The 22,199-nt window shown below is 37.1% G+C and overlaps 2 protein-coding genes across 3 annotated transcripts in view; one reads left to right on the top strand and one right to left on the bottom strand.

The window, feature by feature from the left end:
* The window catches only part of LOC133867692 (protein NAP1), a 38,844-nt gene extending 30,697 nt beyond the window's left edge, over nt 1-8,147 (top strand). For both annotated transcript variants that reach the window (XM_062304458.1, XM_062304459.1), the window contains exons 17-24: nt 1,663-1,744; nt 2,591-2,701; nt 3,201-3,326; nt 3,421-3,560; nt 3,665-3,761; nt 5,689-6,680; nt 6,991-7,203; nt 7,420-8,147. In XM_062304458.1, coding sequence (XP_062160442.1) covers nt 1,663-1,744; nt 2,591-2,701; nt 3,201-3,326; nt 3,421-3,560; nt 3,665-3,761; nt 5,689-6,680; nt 6,991-7,203; nt 7,420-7,915 — 2,257 coding nt within the window. In that variant the 3' untranslated portion in view covers nt 7,916-8,147. The remainder of the gene's footprint in view (nt 1-1,662; nt 1,745-2,590; nt 2,702-3,200; nt 3,327-3,420; nt 3,561-3,664; nt 3,762-5,688; nt 6,681-6,990; nt 7,204-7,419) is intronic.
* A 7,640-nt stretch (nt 8,148-15,787) lies between these two features.
* Nucleotides 15,788-18,369, bottom strand: LOC133868794 (sulfiredoxin, chloroplastic/mitochondrial). The gene is made up of 5 exons (XM_062305805.1): nt 18,207-18,369; nt 17,923-18,086; nt 16,769-16,802; nt 16,271-16,364; nt 15,788-16,175 (listed from the first exon to the last, which is right to left on the bottom strand). Exons 1-5 carry the CDS (start codon nt 18,271-18,273, stop codon nt 16,160-16,162), a joined length of 375 nt encoding a protein of 124 aa, XP_062161789.1. The 5' UTR covers nt 18,274-18,369; the 3' UTR covers nt 15,788-16,159.
* Between the last annotated feature and the right edge of the window lie 3,830 nt (nt 18,370-22,199).

Below are 22,199 nucleotides of genomic sequence, written 5' to 3'. Positions count from 1 at the left end.
CTACTACTCAATTGTTAAAGTTCTCACCCCACACAAACTACCAAAATTTGTCAGGTCTCCCTTCTGTCTCGGAAAAAGACAAAAATGGTCTCAACAATTTTTTAAAAAGACAAAACTGACATGGATCTTGTGAGGGTCACCATTTTTTTTTTTAAAGAATATATATATATTATTTTATTTTTATTAAGGATATTTTGTACGAGACCCACCGCACTCTCGTGGGTCACCGTTTTTTTTAAAATTTTTTTTATTTAAGGGTATTTTTGTCATTGGAGAGACGTTGACAATTTTTTTGTAGTTTGGGGAGATATCGACACAATCTTTAGTTTGGGGGGACTTTGTTGCAACATTATGGGCTTGTGTTTAGGAGTTAAGAAGGGTGATAGTTATTGCTAGAAAAAAAATGCTCATGAACGGTTTCTTTGTTGTGTTGGGCCTACGGAGGCAAAAAGGATCAAATAATTTTTCGTTGGAATCCTAAGTTCACAAAATTTCAGTAATGAGCAATTCACAGGATGAGGAATTCACTGGCTCAGTTTTCAATGCATGGCATAGTATGGCTGTTTCTAATTTTTATGAGTTCTTAGAATTATGTTCTTCTTCTCTATGATGTAGGGGTTCTTTGTATACTCCATGTGTATTAGGGTTGCACCCCTCTGCCTTTTGATTGAATACGAATTACTTATTAAAAAAATAAAAATAAATAAAATTTTGGGGTAATTACATTTTCCCCTCATCAACTACCATTCATTGTCAACATGTCCCCATAAACTGACACTTCGACCAAAAAAGAGCATCAAACTACCATCTTTACATAGTTTGGCCCCTTCCGTCAGTCTAATTCATGCAAAGACTTAAATGCCCTAACTCAATTTAAAAAATGACCTAAATGCCCTCATTTTAAACAAAAATAAATAAATAAATAAAACTAAAGGAAAAGGGGGTGGCTGTCGAGGTGGCCGGGTGGCCTGCGAGCCACCCCTAGAGGTGGCTCCGGCCACCTCTGGGTGGCTCGCGGCTACCTCGGGACTAGGGGTGGCTGCGCGGCCACCCCAGCTTATCTCTAGGGTGGCCGTGCAGCCACCCCAGAGGCCGTGGGTGGCCCGCAAGCCACCCCTAAATTTTTCTAGGGTGGTCGTGAGGCCATCCTAGAAAATAGCTCGTGGCCACCCTGGAAATTGGGTGGCCGCGCGACCCTGGGGTGGCTGCGAGCCACCCCCTTAGGGTTTTTTTTTTTTTTTTTAAAAAAAATATTAATTTTAATATTTTTTATTAATTACTGTAGTAGGCATTTTGGTTTTTAAACCAAAATTAACGCTAAAAAATGTCATATTCCATCAAAGTTAATGGAATTCCCTGACGGAATGGGCCAAAGTATGTAAAGATGGTAGTTTGATGTTCTTTTTTGGTCGAAGTGTCAGTTCATGGGAGAATGTTGACAATGACTGGCAGTTGATGGGGGGAAAAAGGTAATTACCCCAAAAAGTTTTCAATGCATTTTTACCAACACTTCTGAGTTTAATGTGCTAGGTCATCATATTCTCAAAGTGATAGCTAAATTGTTTCTTCACATACAGTTGGAGTAGTTATGCATGCTAGCTTACATACTTGGATGTCTGTAGAATAGAGTAATTGCATGCATCTCCTTCTCTTTTGATACAGATGTGTTGATGAACTGGAGTCTCAATTATCAAAGCATGGAAGTCTTAAGAAGCTCTATTTCTACCACCAGCACCTTACAGCAGTAATTTTTTCTTTCTATTTCTGCAAGTTGTTCTCTAGACTCCCCGCTACTATAACTAATCTGAATTATTTAAAGAGTTTCTATTTAGGGAAAAGTAGTAAATTGATCACTGTGGTTTAACCTATAACAAATAAATCCTATGGTTTCAAAATGAGTTTATAAATCCTTGTGGTATCCTTTGTAACAAAATGATCTCCGTGCAAATTCCTACCATTTTTCTGCCAGTCTATGAATTTAAAATTTTACCCTGAAATTAAGAAAAAAAAATCATAAAAAAAAAACAGAAAAAAAGGTTGTTGAGGTGGCCGACCACCCCAAGAATTGGCCTTTGAGGGTGGCCGAACCACCCCTATAGCCTGGGGGTATTTTGGCCACCCCTAACCGACCAATAGGGTTGGCGGACCACTACTAGAACCAATCTTTGGGGGTGGTCGAACCACCTCTACACTATCAGATGGTTCAGCCACTCCCAGAATTAACCGTTAGTGGTGACCAAACCACCCCCAAAGGCTGTTGGTGTTGACGACCCCTAAAACTTGCTAGAGGGTCACCCTAAACCAAATGTTTTCCTTTTTTTTCTTTATTTTTGTTATTTTATGATTTTTTTTTTATTTGAGGGTAAAATTGTAATTTTAAAATGGCTCTGTCAGAAAAATGGCTTAATTTGTACGGAGGGATCATTTTGTTATAGAGGCATCCTACTGTGATTTATAAGCTCATTTTGAAACCACAGATTTATTTATTACAAGATCAAACCACAAGGACGGATTTATCAATTTTCCCGTCTATTTATTTGTTGAAATGGTGTCTATCTATTGCTGACATGGATCTTAATTGTTATGATAGGTCTTCAGGAACACCATGTTTGGACCAGAAGGGCGTCCTCAACATTGTTGTGCATGGCTCGGTGTTGCAAGTAGTTTTCCTGAGTGTGCTTCTCCCATTGTTCCAGAAGAGGTAGAAAAATCACAAATTTTTTTGCATGCTGGATTTAGAAAAAATGAGAAGAATGTTTTTCCCAAATCAAATTTTTTTTTGTATGAGGATGATATGGCCAAAAGTTGCATGCATATATTGTTGTTTTACTGAATCTACCTAAAAAGAGGATCATGTGCATTTCTGGAGTTTTCATTTTTTCAAGGTTCAAGGTTTACAAACATGCTTTTGATTATTATGAAAATTAAGGTTGAAGCAAAGTTTTTCTCCTATAAATTTTATATTATCCTGTAACGTGTAACACAATAGGGAAATTTGATTTCACTTTTACCCACTACAGTGACTTTGTTTGCTGATTGCAACACTGCCAGGCTAATGAATCTTGTCTTAGTGATGCGCAAACCAAGCTCATATTAATATACAGTTCCACCTTTTACTATGTGTTCTGCTCCACGTACACGCGCATATAGAAAAATGAGGGAAATGATATGATAGTCACTTTACCCCATACTGCAAGCAGGTAACTAAAACTGGTCGGGATGCGGTACTTTATGTTGAATCTCTCATTGAATCAATCATGGGAGGATTGGAGGGATTAATCAACATTCTTGATTCAGAAGGAGGATTTGGTGCCCTTGAGATGCAGGTTGATACTTCTATGTCCTATTTTAACATAAAGGAATACTTGAACTTTATCCTGTGTTCCTGTTCCATGAAATTGATTTTGAGAAATCTCTCAGCTTCTTCCGGAGCAGGCAGCTTCTTATATCAATCATGCATCTAAAGTTTCAATTCCTTCAACTAAATCTCCAAAGTTAGCAGCTGGTTTTCCTTTGCCTGGCCATGAGAGCTATCCTGAAAATAATAGTTCTATAAAAATGTATGTATTTTTTTAAAAAAAAAAATTTAATTGCAAGTTCTCTTTGGATTTCTTTCACTTGGAGAGTTCACAACTTAGCGTGTCTAATGCTTTGGTTATGGCAGGTTAGAAGCTGCAATGCAGAGGTTGACCAATTTGTGCTCAGTTTTGAATGATATGGAGCCTATATGTGTTCTAAACCACGTCTTTGTCTTGAGGGAGGTGAAGCACTATATTTTTTTCTTTCTTTCGTCTCTTTGCCGCTGTCTCTTCAATTGCTTGGATGATAAGGAAATAGGGTATATTTGGCAGATTTGTCAACTACTCAAAAAGAAAAATAACTCCTTTGTGCTAATTCGATTCACTAACGTACGATACAGAACGCAAGTGTGAGTCCGATCAGAAGAAACCTTGAACATACAACTTTATCAACAATTTTTTTTTTAACGTCAAACGGAACAGAATCGGTACATCCTTGGTGTTTCTAATATTTTAAGAGCGAGAGATGAATTTGAAATCTTTTCGGTATACCAAAATTTGATTCACTAACGTACAATGCAGAACGCAAGTGAGTCCGATCGGAAGAAACCTTAAACATACAACTTTTATCAACAATTTTTTTGCGTCAAACGGAACAGAATCGATATACCCTTGGTGTTTCTTAGCAAACTGGGTTGTCTCCACATTCAATGACCATCTAAAAGATTCACCAGAAGACTTTGTTGCATAATATTTTATGTACCTTTAAACAAATGACACTAGATGCTCTGCCATGGCTAACTTAAGAGCAACAAGAGCCCTTCTTCAATTCATATTTAGATAACATTAACAGAGCCGAATACAGCTTTCCTTCAATGCCCCAGCTGTCTGATGCTTGTGGGTTTCTATAACTCAAGTCATCAACACCCATATTGACTTGTTCAGTGATCCTTGCAAGCCTTATCCCTTTCTTTCTTTCTTTCTTCTTCTTCTTTCTTTCTTTCTTTCTTTTTTTTAATCAATTTTGTGATGTTTGATAACTAACCAATAAGAAAAAGTTTGATGTAATAAAAAATACAATGGCAAATAACATTTTTTTCTTACCCATGATGTAATGCTAATTATTTTATTTATTTGGGGTATACATACCCTTATTTTCCTATTAGGATCTGATCCTTGGTAGTTTTAGTTAAATATTTAATTTCATAGTCAATCTAGTTTTTCTTATGGGAACCTTAGGGGATGAGTTGTGAGGGCAGACATGTGAGATGATATCAAAACTGATAAGATCATAACCTAAAGGGGAAAAGCCCCAACCTAAGGTCCCAGGGGACATTCCAAGTCAATATACATGGTTTAGTTATAAAAACAACTGACATATCAAGTACAATGGCACTAACGTGCACATACAAATACTCCCACTCCTAGAGCAATGGAATTTATCTGGTTTTTTGGTTTCGTTGATGGGTTTTGTGATACAACTTAAAAGGACTTAAGGTTGCCCACAGGTACCTATGTAGCCCATCTCCTGAAATACTGAAACTTATAAAATAGTTTTGGTTCTAGTCTCAAGAAATCAAATGATTTTTTATTTTGGCTGGCTTTACTGGTAGTTAGTGTCTTATGAATGTTATTTTTACTGCATAATAATGACAGTTGGTAATTAATTAGGAAACTGTTTAAAATCCTTAAAGCACTCAGGATTCCTGCAATATATGTATATATATATATATATATATATATATATATATATATATATATATATATATATATATATATATATATATATATATATATATATATATATATAAAGGCATGTTTTATGTGATGAATTTTGCTGTCTTAAATACTAAAACTAGTTTTAAAAGGGTTTTAGGAGCCTGTACCATTATAAAAGTTAGCTTTTAGTATTTTTCCCTTTTATTCATATAGTACTTTTCTGAATTTTTGTTGTAAGATGCTTTGGCTTCTTGCCTCTTTTGCATTAATATATAGAATAATCTCGTTGTTCTTACGTGCTTGCAATAATACTAGTTTATGATACAATCACGTCAGATTCATATGGATATTTGTGTAAGTACATGTGCATGGAGGTACACACATTTGGGACCTAAACAAAACCATACCAGATTCGTGTAATTCCTCTCTAACATACAGTCATCAACTGCAGTATATGAGAGAATGCATCCTTGGGAACTTCAGGAGGAGATTGCTTGCAGTACTTAAAACTGATAATGATCTTCAACGACCTTCTATTTTGGAGTCACTAATTCACAGACATATCAGCATTGTCCTTCTCACAGAGCAGCATATTAGCATGGATTTAACGCAGGGTATCCGAGAAGTTTTACTCACAGAAGCCTTCTCAGGACCAGTTTCTTCTCTGCACTTGTTTGACAATCCGACGGAACAACATACTGGTTCAGCCGCTGAAGCTGTATGTAACTGGTACATAGAAAACATAATCAAAGATATCTCAGGTGCTGGAATCCTGTTTGCACCCATTCATAAATGTTTCAAGAGCACAAGGCCTGTTGGTGGATATTTTGCTGAGTCAGTCGCTGATTTGAGAGAACTACAGGCATTTGTTCGCATTTTTGGTGGCTATGGAGTTGACAGGCTTGACCGTCTGCTGAAAGAACACACAGCTGCTCTTTTAAATTGCATTGACACATCATTGCGATCAAACCGTGAGGTGCTAGAGGCAATTGCTGGCAGCCTGCATTCTGGTGACCGAATAGAAAGAGAGGCATCTATGAAGCAGATTGTAGATGCGGACACAGTGATTGAATTTTGTGCTCAGGCTGGGCTGGCCATGGCTTTTGTTGGGCTTCTAGCTGAAGCTGCTGGAGCTGTGCTTGAAGAAGGAGCACCCTTGATATATTCATTGCTAGCTGAGGTAGTTAAGCATATACCTGATGAAGTACCTGAAAAGAAGGAAATTAGGAGGTTGAAAGGAGTGGCAAATAGTATTGGTGTAGTCTGTGATCATGATTCCCAGTGGGTCAGATCAGTCTTGGAAGAAGTTGGGGGTGCAAATGATGGTTCATGGAGCTTGTTACCATATTTATTTACCACCTTCATGACATCTAATGTTTGGAACACCACTGCCTTCAACGTGGAAACGGGGGGCTTCAACAACAATATCCATTGCTTGGCAAGGTGGGTATGGATTCATTTTGACAAATTAGAATCAGGTTGATGACAAGTATTCTTGAATGCTTATGAGTTGGATGCTATCTCAAACACTAAGTTAACAAACGCATATGAGCAAATGAGTTAAGCTCATTCTTTTGTTCCATGGTAGATCTGCTCAAACTACTAAGTTTGTTAGCACAATATCTGATTGTTAATCTTCTAGAGACCCTTAACGAATATTGAATTGAAAAGTTAAGCTATGGTCTGCTGCACATGAACTACTGTAGTGGATCTTATTACATCTCACTTTGACAACCATTTTTTTTTTTTGCAGGTGCATTAGTGCTGTGATTGCAGGAAGTGAGTTTGTTAGATTGGAGCGTGAACATCAGCAGAGACGATCTTTTTCAAATGGACGTGTTGATGAGACACTAGATCCTGAAATTCAGAGTCATTTGTCAGCTGAAGCAAGCATAAAGTCCACATTGCAACTCTTTGTCAAATTCTCTGCAGGCATTATACTGGATTCTTGGAGCGAAACTAACAGGTATGATTAAGATTTCATAGAATACTGCATAATAATATGACATGTCCAATGCCCCTGTAACCAAAAATAAAATAAAATAGAGGGCAAACACTGTTGGAGTAACTTTCTCTGTAGTGGTTGCCCTGTAATTCTCCAGTTCAACTATTAGCGATTTATGTAGTTCTTGTTAATATGCAAATGATTCCAACTGTTAAGGTCTTCCACTTCTCTGCACAGATCTCATCTTGTAGCACAGCTTATCTTCCTAGATCAACTTTGTGAGATCTCGCCATACCTTCCAAGAAGTTCTCTGGAACCCTATGTTCCTTATGCCATTCTCCGTTCAATATATAGCCAATACTACACAAATAATCCATCCTCGCTGCTGGCCTTGCTAAGCGTATCACCCCGCCATTCACCTGCTGTATCACTAGCTCATGCATCCCCTGTAGTCCGGCAGCTCCGCGGTGACTCAACCCCTCAGTATGGTGCTCATGATTCGGGTTACTTTAAAGGATCATCATCACATAGTCAGGAGCACGTTTATGATAATGACAATGGAACTCTACGGGGGACTGAAAACAAACACCGGAATGTTCGTCGGTCTGGGCCACTGGATTACAGCTCAAGCCGTAAAACGAAGTTTGTTGAAGGCTCAAATTCGGGGAGTACAGGTCCCAGTCCATTACCAAGGTTTGCAGTATCGAGGTCTGGTCCAATAGCATACAAGTAGAAGGATCTCCAACAACAAAGAGAGGAGGGTGGTAAATTATCTGCTTTTCGTTAAGGATTAGTTATTAATAAGTATATATGCTTGAGCTAGTTCATACAAATTTTGACATAATGTATACATGAAATCACTTTCCTTTTTGAAGTAGCCTTGGTCATGTAAATTAATGCCTTTTACGCCATTCCCTAGAACCTCGAGGCTGTTTATCAGAACTAGACATTACAATTTGCAAATTTATCGCTTGCCGGGTAAATATTAGGCCTTGTTTGGTCTGCGTAATGAGTATTCTATTGGGAAATAGAATAGTTATTACCGGGAATAAAAGAGGAATAGAATGGCTTTTCCTACTCTTTAGTTTGGTAACAACTCATATATTTTTATTGGAATCCATTGGAATCCAATGGGTAGTTGGCCAACCACTGTAAAGGGGGGTTTTGGTTTTTTTCTTTCTTACCAATCAAAGTAATGACTATTCCCATGGAATAGTTATTTCATTTTAAGGGTCTATTTCCGTGAACTTAATAAGGCCTTAGTATTCAATCATGGATTCTAGGTGGTTTCCTGGCCACCAATTTGGGCTTGCAGATATAATATATGCTTAATTTTACAGCTTCAAAAGCAAGAATATTGTTTTGTTTTGAAATCGATGAGTATTTGTGTATTATATCTGCAAAATGCTTGTACCATTTATAATGCACCGAGAGACTCATTTATCTGGAGTGGACATTCATACTTGTAATTATTTGCAGTTGTTTTTGTTTCGTTTTTGGGATCCAATGCCGGTATTTGGTTGAATTAGTAACCGGCTGACTACCAAATTTGCCAATAGTTTTAAATTGGTCCATGACCATCCCCATTGGAACTCTGATGCTGCAGAAGTATATGGTCCTAGGCATGCTTGTCTTTTATATTTGGCCAAGACAAACCAAAATGCTAGTTTGAGAATTTGATGGGTTTGACCAAACTCCGTAAAAAGCTTCAAAATTACCTGAAACTCTTCAAACTCTACCAATGCATTAATATATATATATATATATATATATATATAAGCAGAGTTCTTCTTTAGAGAGAGCCTAAACTCTGGACACGTGGCATGAACCGTGAGTTTTAATCACTGAACCGGAAGTGTTTAAACGTGTGTTTCAGTAAATGTTTTTATTCTTGGGCTTCTTATCGGGTTTGGTGTCGTGCGTTTACTCGAGTGTCGTGCGTTTTGATATCTTCATTTGTTTTGTTTTAAAGACTTTAAAACCATGCAAATTATGCTCAGTGCATTTTGATGTCTTCATTCGTTTTTGTCAAACATTTGTTTTTGTATTACTGGATTTAAAATCATGCAAATTCGATTCACACCCTCTAAAACTCTCCACCTTCACTCTTTTTTTTCATTTACGTTGTTTCTCTACTTGCCCCAGTGAATTAGATTTAAACTCCCTTACCTTCTCTCTATTTACTCTTCTACACTGTCTCCCACACTTCCTGAGTAAGTTTTCTTTGTTTTAGAGTTCTTTTATATTCTTTTGTGGGTTTTTATGTTTATATGATGATTATGTCTATAAAATTTTGTCTTTTGCTGTGAATGTGCCTTCAATTTGTATCTCTGGGTTTTTACATGTGAAAATCAAAACACTAAAATTTTTTCACTTGCAAAAATCAAAACACTAAAATTTTAAGAGAAAACAGACAAATCATATGCTAAATGTTGGAAGATTTAGAATTGCGAAACTTACTAGGAAACAAACCCAAAGCCACAGCCACTGATGCCATGTGCGAAGGCTCAAGAGCAGAACATTCTATCAAATGCTCTGCTCTTGAGCTTTATATTTTAAAAGGTCTTGATGGGAGTCACCTTAAGTTGGGGGGTCATCGCTGTGTGTGTGTGAGATATTACTTCAACAGTGTCACATACCTTTCTATGCATAAGACTTTTCGTGTTCTATTTGCTATGTTTAGGTTATAAAGAAAAGGCAACACTCTTGAGGACATGAACGGAAGGTTTGATATGGGCATTTTGGTCATAACCATTTTTTTATGTGCTTTTCTTGCTTTGGTCATGTAAGGTCATAGTCGGATAGTCCCATTACCTATTTACTTATTCCAACCAACAAATGATTTTTTCTTTATTTTTTTTTTCCTTTATTTGTTTTGTTTATCCCCTCTGGCCTATGCCCATGATACGTGTTGTTTAAGTTGTTTGTTAGTAAAATGTGTCTAAATTGTACTTGATTTTGTATTGAAATATTAGATTGATTTTGTATAATATGTCGATGACCATCGAACAAAAAATGAAACTTAAAAGTGCTTTATGTTTAATCCAATATTTCTTTTTAATCCAATACAATATTTCGCTGTTTAATAAATTTGTCCACCATCCTGATTCTCTCCTTATGGATAGCATGTGATTTTATTATTTAGTAAATACCATTTCAGAATTATGGTTATATTCAAATTTGTCTTAACATGTATCAAGTTATACTTATTTTGGCTTAGTATTCGTTTTATTTGATATAATATATTCATTATCGGGTATTTGCATACTGCTATCTTCAGATTTTAGATTCTTAGTTTTTTATTTATTTATTTTAAATTCTAATACAATCAACTTTGAAAATAAATACTTCATTCTAGTACATGAATGGGTTTTCGGACTCTAGCTAGAATGGGCCTAGGTTAGTATTACGAAAGATCTAAATATTTCATTGATAAAAGATCACGAGCATAAAGCTCTTACATCACAAAGCATAAAGCTCTGCAAAATTATAGCCACATGCTATGAGGTTACAAAGTCATAGATACAATGAAAATCTTACAATAAGGTGCTATCTATGACTTTTAACTTTCGCTAACCCATCTACAAAAATAGTTAAAGAGCATATCTGCTCCGAGCAGACTAACTTACGCATCAAAATGAGACCCCTAGAAGGGTTTCTTAACTTTAATTGTTTTGTAGGAATCTCAAGAAGGCGTGAAGAACCTAGAAGGATGTGTTGTGTTTACACCATACCGGAAACTGTATCAACAGTTTGGTGCCATCTGTTGGAACTATTATTCGTTTCTCATAACAAAAATCTGTCATGGTGATGAACACAAGCTCTGGAAGCCAAGCCAACCGGTAAAGGAGATCCCAGCTGGAACAGATTCTTTAGCTCAACTCGATTTCAGGAGTTCAGAACAATCCACTGCCTCCACCATTCCTTCCCCTGGGCGGTGGAGGTCAAGATCGCATAGTAGTATTGGAAGCAAGGATGGAAGCTTTGACATGGCAGAATGTAGAGTTATTGCTCAGAATCTTGGAACAATCCCATCCCGAGGTGAATCGGGATGAGCATGAAGAAGAAGAGCACAACAACCACAGTAACAGTTGCAATCTTTGGGAGGATGATCATCTAGAAGACAACTTCCGGGAGCATGATCACCTAGAACAAGGGAACAGAAGGGCCAACCGTCAGGGAAACTGATGGGAAGATGCACCAGATATCAATAGAATTGTTGCAGATTTGGAGAAGAGGTGCACAAATATAGAGATGGAAAGGAAGGATAAAAATAAGTCCATAGTTGTGGACAAGCTCTTATCGGGTACCGACTCACCCTTCATCAGACGGTAGCAGATTACTGACTACCAGAGTAGTTCTAGGTCCCTTAGATCATGAGTTACATTGGAGACGGGAATCCTCGTGACCACTTGGAGAATTTTTGAGCTCACCTAGACCTTTACGGGATATCCGATGAAGTGGCATGTTGGGCCTTCCCTCTGACTCTTAGGGAATGCTCGGGATTGGTTCAAGAAATTGCCCCTAACTTTGTTGACAAATTTAAGGAGTTGAGTAAGATATTCTTGACAGAATTCCCAGCTTTTCGGACACGAAAGGATCCGTCCGGATATTTGTAGCAACGAAACTCTTAAAAAGTTTGTGACCCGATTCAATAGAGAGAAGATGGCGATTGAAGACACAATCGAGGACATGGTTTATGCTGCCCTCTATCAGGGCAACATTTCACTTGAGGAGCCTTTGATGAAGAAGTTGGCCCGGAAACAACCGAGTACCCTGCAAAACTTGATGGATAAAGTACATGAATACATCAATCAGAAAGAGACACTGAACGCTATGACTAGTTCAAGGCCGTCCCGAGATAGGTCCCCGAAAAAAAAGAAAAAAAGAAAAAGGGAAAGAGTTTAGGAAAGCTGATGGGGAAGGGCAGAGGCCAATAAAGAAGTACAAAAATTACAACTTTACACCTCTCAATGCCGAGATATCAGAAGTCCTCATGGACATCAAAAGAGATTTAGAGTTCCGCCGACCACCAAAGATACCAGATAATCCTCCTCAAAAGAATGAAGGCAAGTATTGCGATTTCCATGAACAAACAAGTCATCATACCAAGGGGTGCATAGCCCTAAGATTGTTAATCGGGGAGCTTATCAAAAATGGCAAGTTGGCTCGGTTTTTGGTAGAGCAAAGGAACCAGCTAGGGAATAACATACTCTAGAATCGTCGAGATTATCAGCCCCAGGGCCAGCAGCCTCGGGATTATTATCCTTGAGACAGTCAACGAGAAGAGAGGGATAGAGAGAATGATCCCTGGGAGGATGAAGAAAAAAGGGAGGACCGAAAAAGCAGGAGTCCGTGACGTGGAGACCCGAGATCAGGTAGTAAGGCTGGTCGGGAGCCCCGAGCAAGACTCATATTTATTTGCAGTTATGTTTCAAAGAACTATGTTATTATTTTAATTATAATAAAGACAAAAGATTTCCTAGATTTTGGGAATAAGTGTATTTAAAATAAAAGAATAGAGCTGACTCAAACATTAGAGCGTTCTCGGTCTAGAGATTGAGAACCCGTTGATGTCACTTCTTTTACAGGAAGGAAGCAGGGAGACAATCCTGCAGAGAAAACAAAGATGTGAGATAACCTTAAGGCAAATCCAGGGAGATAACCTTGGAGAGAAAACAAGGATGAGAGATAACCCTAAGACAAATCCAGGGAGACAACCCTGTAGAGAAAACAAGGATGGGAGAAATTCCTAAAGCAAATCTTGGGAGGCAACGTTGCAAAGAAAACAAGGAAGAATGGGGTGTTGGATTTAACCCTCGGTTTTGCAGGTTTTTAGCAGGCAGGACTCCTGGGTAGTCCTATCCCAGGAGATAGGGAGAAAACCCTAAAGAAGAAAGCTTGGGGGGTCAAATTACACCCTCGAGTTTTGCAGATTTAAGGAACCACAAGGGCGTCTTATAATTTTGGAAGGAGCCCAGGCTCGGATTTTTTGACACGCAGAATTCCCATTGTTTGAGTATGCATCGAACAAGGAAATTCGAGGGTAACTGTTGGGAATAATCCCACTCAAACCGGCCCATCTGAAGAATCATGAGCCTTAAGGTCAGTATCGACCTAAGGAGAATTGGCGACCATAAAGCCCAGATAGCAGGACTCCTGAGTAGTCCTATCTTAGGAGATAGACACAGAGTTATTATCCTTAGGAAAACTATACACTACAGGAGGTGCATCCTAATTGAGTCTCGGGAATGCAGACATCCTTGCACCGAGATTCAATTCAGCCAACCAAGCCCCGGGACAAGCATGTCCCGGGAACTCAGCTATCAAGTCAACCAAGGCCCATGACAAGGATGTCTCGAGAACTCAAGTATCAACTGCATCCTAGAAAATTCGGATTAGAATCCTACTTCAAGTTGAATTAAGATAGAAGTCATGATCCGGATCTCTTGAGATCGCGCCTAGTTCCTGGAAATCCAGATTGAAGCTAATCTCGAATTCGTTGCTGAGGATTACGCTTGGAGGTTGATAAGGAAAGAATCTCGAGATTGGAGGATAGAAGAGTCCGAGTCTAAGTCAGACTCTGACGGCGCTCTTAGGCAAAAGAGCACAAACCCTAGTAATAAGGGCGCTTATCATTCAGCCTATAAATAGGCCTATACCCCAGGTATAAGACTGAATTTTTTGGATTAAGGAGATTTTTTCTCTCAGATTCTAACTTAGGCATTGGAGTGAGACCCTCGGAAGGGTCTCCTAACTTTAATTGTTTTGTAGGATTCTCAGGAAGGCGTGAAGAACCTAGAATGACGTGTTGTGTTTACATCATATACTAAAAACTGTACCAACAACTATGGCCTACTTACTTTCGTCTCTGTTCGACCAGTCGGTCTTATGAGTGTAAATCCAGCAACAAAGCGATAACCAGAGTCGGTTACCGGTTATTGCATTTTAATATACTCGGTTATAACCGAGTAACCGGGTATATATATATATATTAAATATTAAAATATTATTTATTGAAAATATAACCTGTTAGGGGCTTAGGGTTAGAGGTTTCTTAGGGTTTTCGACTTATACCTTCCGCCTAACTTAGCTGCGCCTCATTTTAGCATTTCTCATTTTTTAGACTTTTTAGCCTTTCAGTTTAGGGTTTTTGCCTCACTTAGTCACTTTCCTTCTTTTCCTCACTTCGAAGATTCAACCTCCGAGTCTCCGACCTTACGCCTGACTTCAACCTCCGACCTTTCCCTTTCCAACGCCGACGTCGTCAATGCATCTGTGCCTCAGCCGACGTCAATGCCTCTGGTTCTACACCTCAGCATCTGTGCCTTAGCTGACCCTATCAATGCCATTTGAGGTTTGGCTCTCTCTTTCTCTGTTTTGATTCTTCTCTTCATGGTAAACCATAAACTCATGGGCCGATGTGGAGCAATAGGTCTCTTTCTCTGTTTTATTTCTTATTTAAAATGTTGTTGTGCCTTGCAGATCTTTGGTTGCTTGGGATTAAGTTTTGGAGCTCTGCCTCTGCCTTGATCAGTCTTAGCTTTCTAGGTGTCTGTGATTCAATCAAAGCTTATATAACACGGTTTCGTCCTCAAAGTTTTGATGCACTGGGTCTTACTGTCTAGTCGTTGGTACTCTACATCTTCATAGAGAATTCAATTCCACCGGGTCCATTGTGGAGACAGCAGGGCAGTTGTTACACCATTTGTCCTGGTCACTACTTATGCAACAAGTAATTCCACTACCTTAGGACAGTTAAGAGTTACGACCTCCGTTTATCATGGCTTCCATTCAAAGCTTATAACACTTCTCCTTTCGACCTTCTAGCATTGGGCATGTGTCAGACTCAATACATCATGTTACCACTTAGCAAAGTCTTGTGTTTTAAATAAACAATTTCTACCCCTTGGTATGTGCCTCTTTCCTAGTCAAAAGATAGGAGAGCACTCCTCCACAAGTTATGGGGTTAGACATGGTTCTCTCAATCGCATCTCAATCACCCTAGCTCTACTTGTTCATTTGTGTCGGTTTTGGGTATAGCCAGTTCACGGGGGATTCCCCACCCCCACCCCCATGAAAGGGCGGTACGCTCTACTCTCTCGAGAACCCTACTCTAATCAAAAGACTAAAGGCCCCTATCAAAGATTCAAAAGGCGAGCATTGAAATGAAAAAGGCTTGTAGACTTGTGACGTTGAACGAACATATTCTAAAACTAAAGTGCATACTAAGAAGTGTTTGGATAGGCGTCAGAAGGTGCTAATGAGTGCTTTCTTTAATTAGGTTGCGGTTTTCATGAAAGGAAAGATGTGCAATATCTCTTTTTTTTATCCAGTTAGTCATTTGCTTATAACATATTTCGGAGTGAAAAGAATATTTAGTTTATAATTATAATTAAATTTACCTATAAACTTGTTACAAATTCAAATTAAACTGCAGTAAACTTGTACTTTTAACATGACAAATAATTGCATCGGTAGAGTCAAGTCATAATCCCCACAGCCAATACTTCCTAGTTTAAGGCAGGGGCTTATTGCCTGAATGGAATTGCCATTTCATTCCATTTCGTGGGATCGTTGGTTTTCTTCTTGAAAGCAATAGAAATGAGAAATTACTGCATTCTAATAATGTGTAGTGGTGGTTCTATCACAGCTAACAAATAATGTTCCTAGAAGAAATTGGAAAGCCAACTATGATCAATAATTCTTATAATGATGCCATATCTCTTTGTTTTAAAGAAAAATAGAAAAAGAAATATTGGCATTATGCCTTTTGTTTTACATCTTTCCATAGCTGACAACACACTACGAAATGCAAGCCAATTCTATCTAAAATTAAATATATCGGTAATGATATGCATAGAAACATCTATAGACACAAAGAAGCATAGACAACGCTAGTGTCTTTTGCAGTAAGGCTTTGGAGGTTCACAGAAAGCTGATTAAATCATATAAAGTTGCATAGTCCCTCCCATGTTTACCGAAGGTGATGCCTACAAGATGTAATAGGAAATTTATGTAATGTCTCCCCACATATAAATGTAAAATTAGATACTCACTGATAAACAAGGCAAAATAAACCATAAACCTCAAAGTTTCTTTTGTTCCACGTCGAACTTTGCAACGGATTGTAGGCAGCCCTAGGCGTTGGTGAGCCTCGTAGCGATGGCAACCAGAGAAACCTACAAATTACAAAGAAGAATGGATGAGCTTGGGTCCTGGCAAGACACAAGAAAGGCTTTGATATTTACAGTTTATTAGAGTATATATTAAATTATTAAATTAACCATTTTCTATAAACTTGAGTTTTTAGGATAAATGATGATTTAACATGGTATCAGAGTTAAAGGTTTTGAGTTTGAACCTTGTCTCCGTCGTTCACCTCCCACTTTAATTAATATTCCATGTTAACGGCTTCATAATTAAGGGGGAGTTTGAGCTCACACTTGAGGGAGAGTGTTAAAGTATAAATTAAATAATTAAACTAACAATTTTCTATCAACTTAATCTTTTGGGATAAGTGGTGACTTAACGTTGCCAAGTTAACCTTATGGAAGTTTCTTTTTGAATTTAGATAAACACTTACCATAGTAAACTCCATCAACCTCGAGAACATCAATCTGCATCGATTAGGAGACAAAGAGTAAGTCCACTAAAATTGGTATTGGTATCATATATAAATTTCTCCTATGGAAAGAAAACGAAACTTAAAGGAGCATCTATGTTTGAATATATATTATTACATGCTCTTATTACTAATTTTATTTTGTTAGAATATATATTTCATATTACGTTGGTTATATTTTATATTATGTAGGTGTATTTTCTTAAAAGAAAATATTTTCCATTTAGGTTTGATTGTAATGAGATTTGATTACAATTTTATATTCTCTTTTATTCTACTTTCTTGTAGGGTTTATTCTATTTCTTAATTAGTTTAGGTCTACTTTATGTTTACTTGTTCATCACTCATAGTCTCTCTATAAATTAAGAGTATTGTAATACAGTTCAATATACTTAACAGTAAATATACAAGATGTAGCATTTACGTCTTTCTCCGCTTCTGCTCTTTTTCTCTTCTCTTTCATTTTTTTTTTGGGTTAAGGTTAGAATTAAATAAAACAAAAGAACAAGAACAAGAGCACAGGGGTGTTCTTCAGAAAAACTCAAACATTCAAGAGAGAGAGAGGGGAAGAACATGCAATTCTCCTGCTCTCCCAAAGTAAAGAGTAATACTATATACTCAACTCTCTTCTCATTCTCATACAACTAGGTTGATGTATTAGTACCCATAAACTTTTGGATCAACATTTATTAAAATAAAATAAAATAAAAATTAAGGATTGATGGCACTGCCACATTAGCCCAATTATACATAAGTAGGATAAAAGTTGATAGCTTACTACACAAAGAAACTTTGCAGATATAAATTCATCCTCAAAAAGACCCCCATGGCCTTTAAAGTTATCTGCTTTGTTGAGAAGACTGAAAGATCATGGGGGCTAATTGCACCTACTCTTTCATTTCATAACAAACAAACTGTGATCCTCCCTCCCAACTATTTTAAAGTTTAACTATCAGTGACAAACTCTACTTTTAAATTTTAACTGAAATTAACGGTTGTCGTTCATTTTCTCGGAAACCAAACAAAGCCCACAACTCAATTTAGCAATTCAAAGACTAAACAGAAGAAGAAGAAAATCAATAAAACAGAAACAGGGGAAGTGAGAGATTGCTCACAGGTACTTGGAGGCCAATTTCTTCGATACTGTCCATGAGTTCCTTGACTTTGTGAGGATCGTTGGCTCTCGTTCGCATCAACGGCCTCCTTATCTGCTCAATCGGAAGCTCCACTATCACTGGACCACCATTCCCTCCACTCTGAGGCCCACCCACTGAAGCCCCTGCTCAACATTTTAGAAATATACCACAAAAAAAAAAAAAAAGAGAAACAGAGGATTTATACTGCACACACAAAATAAAAAGATTACCCAGAAAGCAGAAACGAATAAATAATAGTATACCGTTAGATGTAGCAGAAAGAGAGAAGCTTCTCAGCGTCCTTGGGACTTGCAGTACAAAATTCGCCATTTTCTTTTCCTTTTTCTTTCTGGGTTTCGATTGTGTTCGAGAAATGGGGAGATGTAGAAATAGTACAGGAAAGAAGAGTCAAGGAGGACAAACCTGGTGATATGATTATATCATGAGCGTTACATGGGGGGATGATCGTAGCCCACCCAACTTTAAACGGTCCAGATGATAAGCTTTTACTGCTTAATCTTCGTATGTGATTTATTTAAATAACCATGAAATCTGTATTATGTGATACCAAATTATAATTATATAAGTTATTAATTAATCCGATGATTTATTTAAATTTTGGAAAATATACAAAAATGTTTTGAAAATTAACTAGAAACTATTATTTAACCATAAGAAAAAAAAAAAAGAAAAGAAAGAAAAAGAAAAAAAAAGAAGCCTCCTTAAGGTAAGCAAAATCAAATCAAATTAAATAACGTTTGACTTAGAGCATTTCTAATAGCCTCATCAAATTTTACTTACCAAAGTAGTTAAAAACTAATTTTTTCTATTCTGATGAGCTATTTTTTTTTTTTTTTTTTTTTTTTTTTTTTTTTTTTTAATTTCTACCAGCAGTCTCACTATTTTAACTATTCATTATCACTATTCCATTTAAATAATATTTTTTCAAATTTCTTTATTCCTTCTCTATTTAATCTTTTTATACAACAAGCTACCATACACCTTCATCTTAAGATTAGATCATTGTTAAAAAATTCATAGAAGTTTTCATTTGCTTCTCAACCAAATTCAATAAAGAAATAAAGAAAATATAAATGAAAGAATCACAAAGTTTATGTCAAGGACAAAGAAACATTCATGTCCATAAAATAAGGACACCATTGTGTGAGAGAGATGGGAGATGGGAGAAAAAATGAAAAAAAAATGTGTTGATCATGTGAGTGAGAGAGAAATGAGAAACAAAATTAGTGAGAGAGTTGGTGAGTGAATATTACTCATCAAAATTGGTAAGTATTTTCACTCACCAAAACTTTTTGGTTAAAGTGGTGAGGCTGCTGAAAGTGCTTTTTTTAGTATTTTTCTCAAGCCTTAAATAGAAAAACTTAAACATGCATGAACATGAAACACTTCACAATCAACTTACCATGAGCATACCAAATACCAACAAAAACTTAACACCAAATACAACACTTCAAGTCTTCAAGCATACTAAGTACCTACATAAATAACCTGTTAAAAACAAAGCAATAGATAAATTAGTTTTACTCGAGGCATAATTAATAAAAGAAATCAATCATAAATTAGAATTTGATCTCATTAACTATAACAAAAAAAAAAAAAAAATTACACAATCCAGCATTGCTCCCAACTTGCTAAGTAACTAAGGCAACACAATCTCCACTAAAGATAGTTTATCTTACAAAAAAAAAAGAACATTAATTACTTTTTATTTAAGGGAGAAGCAATAAAAAAAATAGACCTCTACAAATTATAATACTTACACAGATGATTTTTAAGTCCATGTAGTGTTCGACCCCAATCAGAGCCACACAACTGCATTTACACAGTTTCAGTAGATAAAGATGCATGATACAGATCAATGACCCTACCACCAGCACTGAATGTTGATTTCAAAGCCACCGTAGTGTTAGGAATTGCAAGTATGTCTCGTGCCATCTTAGATAAAATGTGGTAGTTAAGTTGATTGGATTTCCACCATTCCAAAGCATCAAATTTCAATCATCACCCTCATCACAAATATAAACATCTTCTTCCAAATATACTTCCAAATCAGATTTCACAAGTCGAAAGGTATCAACACTTCTTACAAAATATTGAAACATAGCCATTCCACTTGTAGTGCTCATCCAAACAACACTGGCTAAGATACTACTTGAAGTTGAAGAAGACTCATAAACATTTTCTTGCCCACAAAGTAGATAAGTTATGGTCATCAACATACTCACATACAACTCATTTAAAAGGCTACGGACCATTTCAATAGTAGTAAGGGCTTCAAACTCATAATAAATTTCAGGGAAAGAAAATTGTACAAGTTTTATCTTGAATCTTGGAAACAAAACATCACCAATAACCATGAGCATATTGCATTTCCCCCAATACTTCTCAAACTTCAAATTCATTTTTTTTTTTGTCATTGCTCTTATATAACCATTTTCATCCCTACATTTCTTACCCAACACATCTTTGCTTCTCCAAACCTCAAGAAGAAATAAATTTGGAATTGGATAATTACTTCATGATATTATGTTGTCACTTCATTAAAAACCTCTAAAATATAACAAACATTCTCAACTTTCCTTAAATCTTCAACAGTTGGTATCCAATGAAAACTTTGATCCCTATCTTTTTTTTACATAAACCCGTTAAGACCCGCGACCCATTTAAGCTAGACCCAGACACGACACGACACGGCTATTTCACGGGTCACCCGACACGACCCGTGAAACCCGTTTAGCATAATGGGTCGAGTCGGGTCAACACGACCCATTTAAAAGAAGAAAAAAAAAATATCTGCAAACATATATAATATATTACGGAAAAGAAAAAAAAAATCACCCTACTTAATCTCAGCCTCTTCCAAAATCAAGAAAATAAATGCAAAATCAATACAACAATCGAATGAAAATCAGCTATATAAGTTTATGATGTTTATCATTGAAAGTTAAACTGCAGGCAGGGTATTCCTATAAGTCAAAAGCTCATAAATAATAAAAATACAGCCCAAAATCACATTTAAAAACACAAATTATTAGCAACCAAGATTTAAATTCCTTCAATTTCCTATACTTTCTCATCAATCAAGCACACTTGTTCACCTTCAAACTCAACTCCACTGCCGTGATTCGCTCCCAGGTCCAAACTCATTGGATCAGCCGATCAGTCCCTGAAACGTCCCGATTCGCACCACTAATGTCCCCGAACTGTGCGCTTGGCACTCCCCAGCTCTAATCCCCGTCCAAACTCCCCCACGACCCCGTTGCCATTCATCGAGAACTGAAGAAGAAGGGGTGGCGTTGAAGAAGACCAAAGAGAGAGAGCGTCGCTGCATCGAGCGGGTCTAGCGAGAGGAAGAAGAAGAAAATGGAAGAAGAAGAGGGGGTGGCGGCGGTGGTGGCGCGGCGCTGAAGAAGAAGAAAATGGAAGAAAAGGGGGCGGGGCGGGGTGGCACGGTGTGAAGGAGAAAGAAAAGAAAACTGAAGAAATGGAGAAGTTAGGGCAACCGGTCCTAAATTACCTAAATACCTAATAATCCTAAAATTCTAAATCACTAAATCTAATCCCATTTCCTTTTTTTTTTTGTTTTTTTTAATAATATATATATAATTAAAAAGAAAAAAGAAAAAAGAAGCTAATTGTGTTTGGTGGGTCACCCGCGGGTGACCTGCAACCTGACCCGCCAAACTAAGATAAACGGGTAGACCCGTTTATGACCTAAACCCGTTTAAGGCAGACCCAAACCCGCTAATTTCGTGTCGGGTTGTCGTGTCATGTCAAAATTGCCGGCCCTAGCAGTCAACATCATATAAGTGATATTCCATCTTATGGGAACACCCAAAATCAGTTTCTTTGAGGACAACTGTAACTGCTTTGCAATTTCACCAAACTACTTCAACCTCTCCCTGCGATGCAAGTAGATATGCTATACCATCCCTACCACAATCCACAATATCCCTAGTTTGACTAATCCCATCTTGCACCAACAAAATTGTTATATGAGTACAACAATGTACATGAAACATTTGTCCCCTGATAGATAATGTTTTTTTTCACAGCAAAATCATCTCTTAAACTTCAAATTGCCACATCATTGTTTCTTGTGATAATAGCTTAAATGTGCATGTTTTTCGGGATTAAAATAAGCATTATCATACTATGTATTTCAATAGATATTTTCATAATTATTTCTATTAGGAGAAACGTATGTACATCATACGAAGAAGAAGTTAAAACCA

Source organism: Alnus glutinosa, chromosome 5 (genome assembly GCF_958979055.1).
Source record: "Alnus glutinosa chromosome 5, dhAlnGlut1.1, whole genome shotgun sequence".
Lineage (NCBI taxonomy): Eukaryota > Viridiplantae > Streptophyta > Magnoliopsida > Fagales > Betulaceae > Alnus > Alnus glutinosa.
Note: the sequence above shows the minus strand (reverse complement) of the source record. Positions and strands in the feature narration are given on the sequence as shown.

Coding starts and splice junctions, on each gene's coding strand:
- LOC133868794 (XM_062305805.1), bottom strand. CDS start 18,273: ATGGCGAATTTTGTACTGCAAGTCCCAAGGACGCTGAGAAGCTTCTCT. Junction 16,803..17,922: donor AAATTGGCCTCCAAGTACCT/GTGAGCAATCTC, acceptor TAATCGATGCAG/ATTGATGTTCTCGAGGTTGA. Junction 16,365..16,768: donor GGTTGATGGAGTTTACTATG/GTAAGTGTTTAT, acceptor TGTAATTTGTAG/GTTTCTCTGGTTGCCATCGC.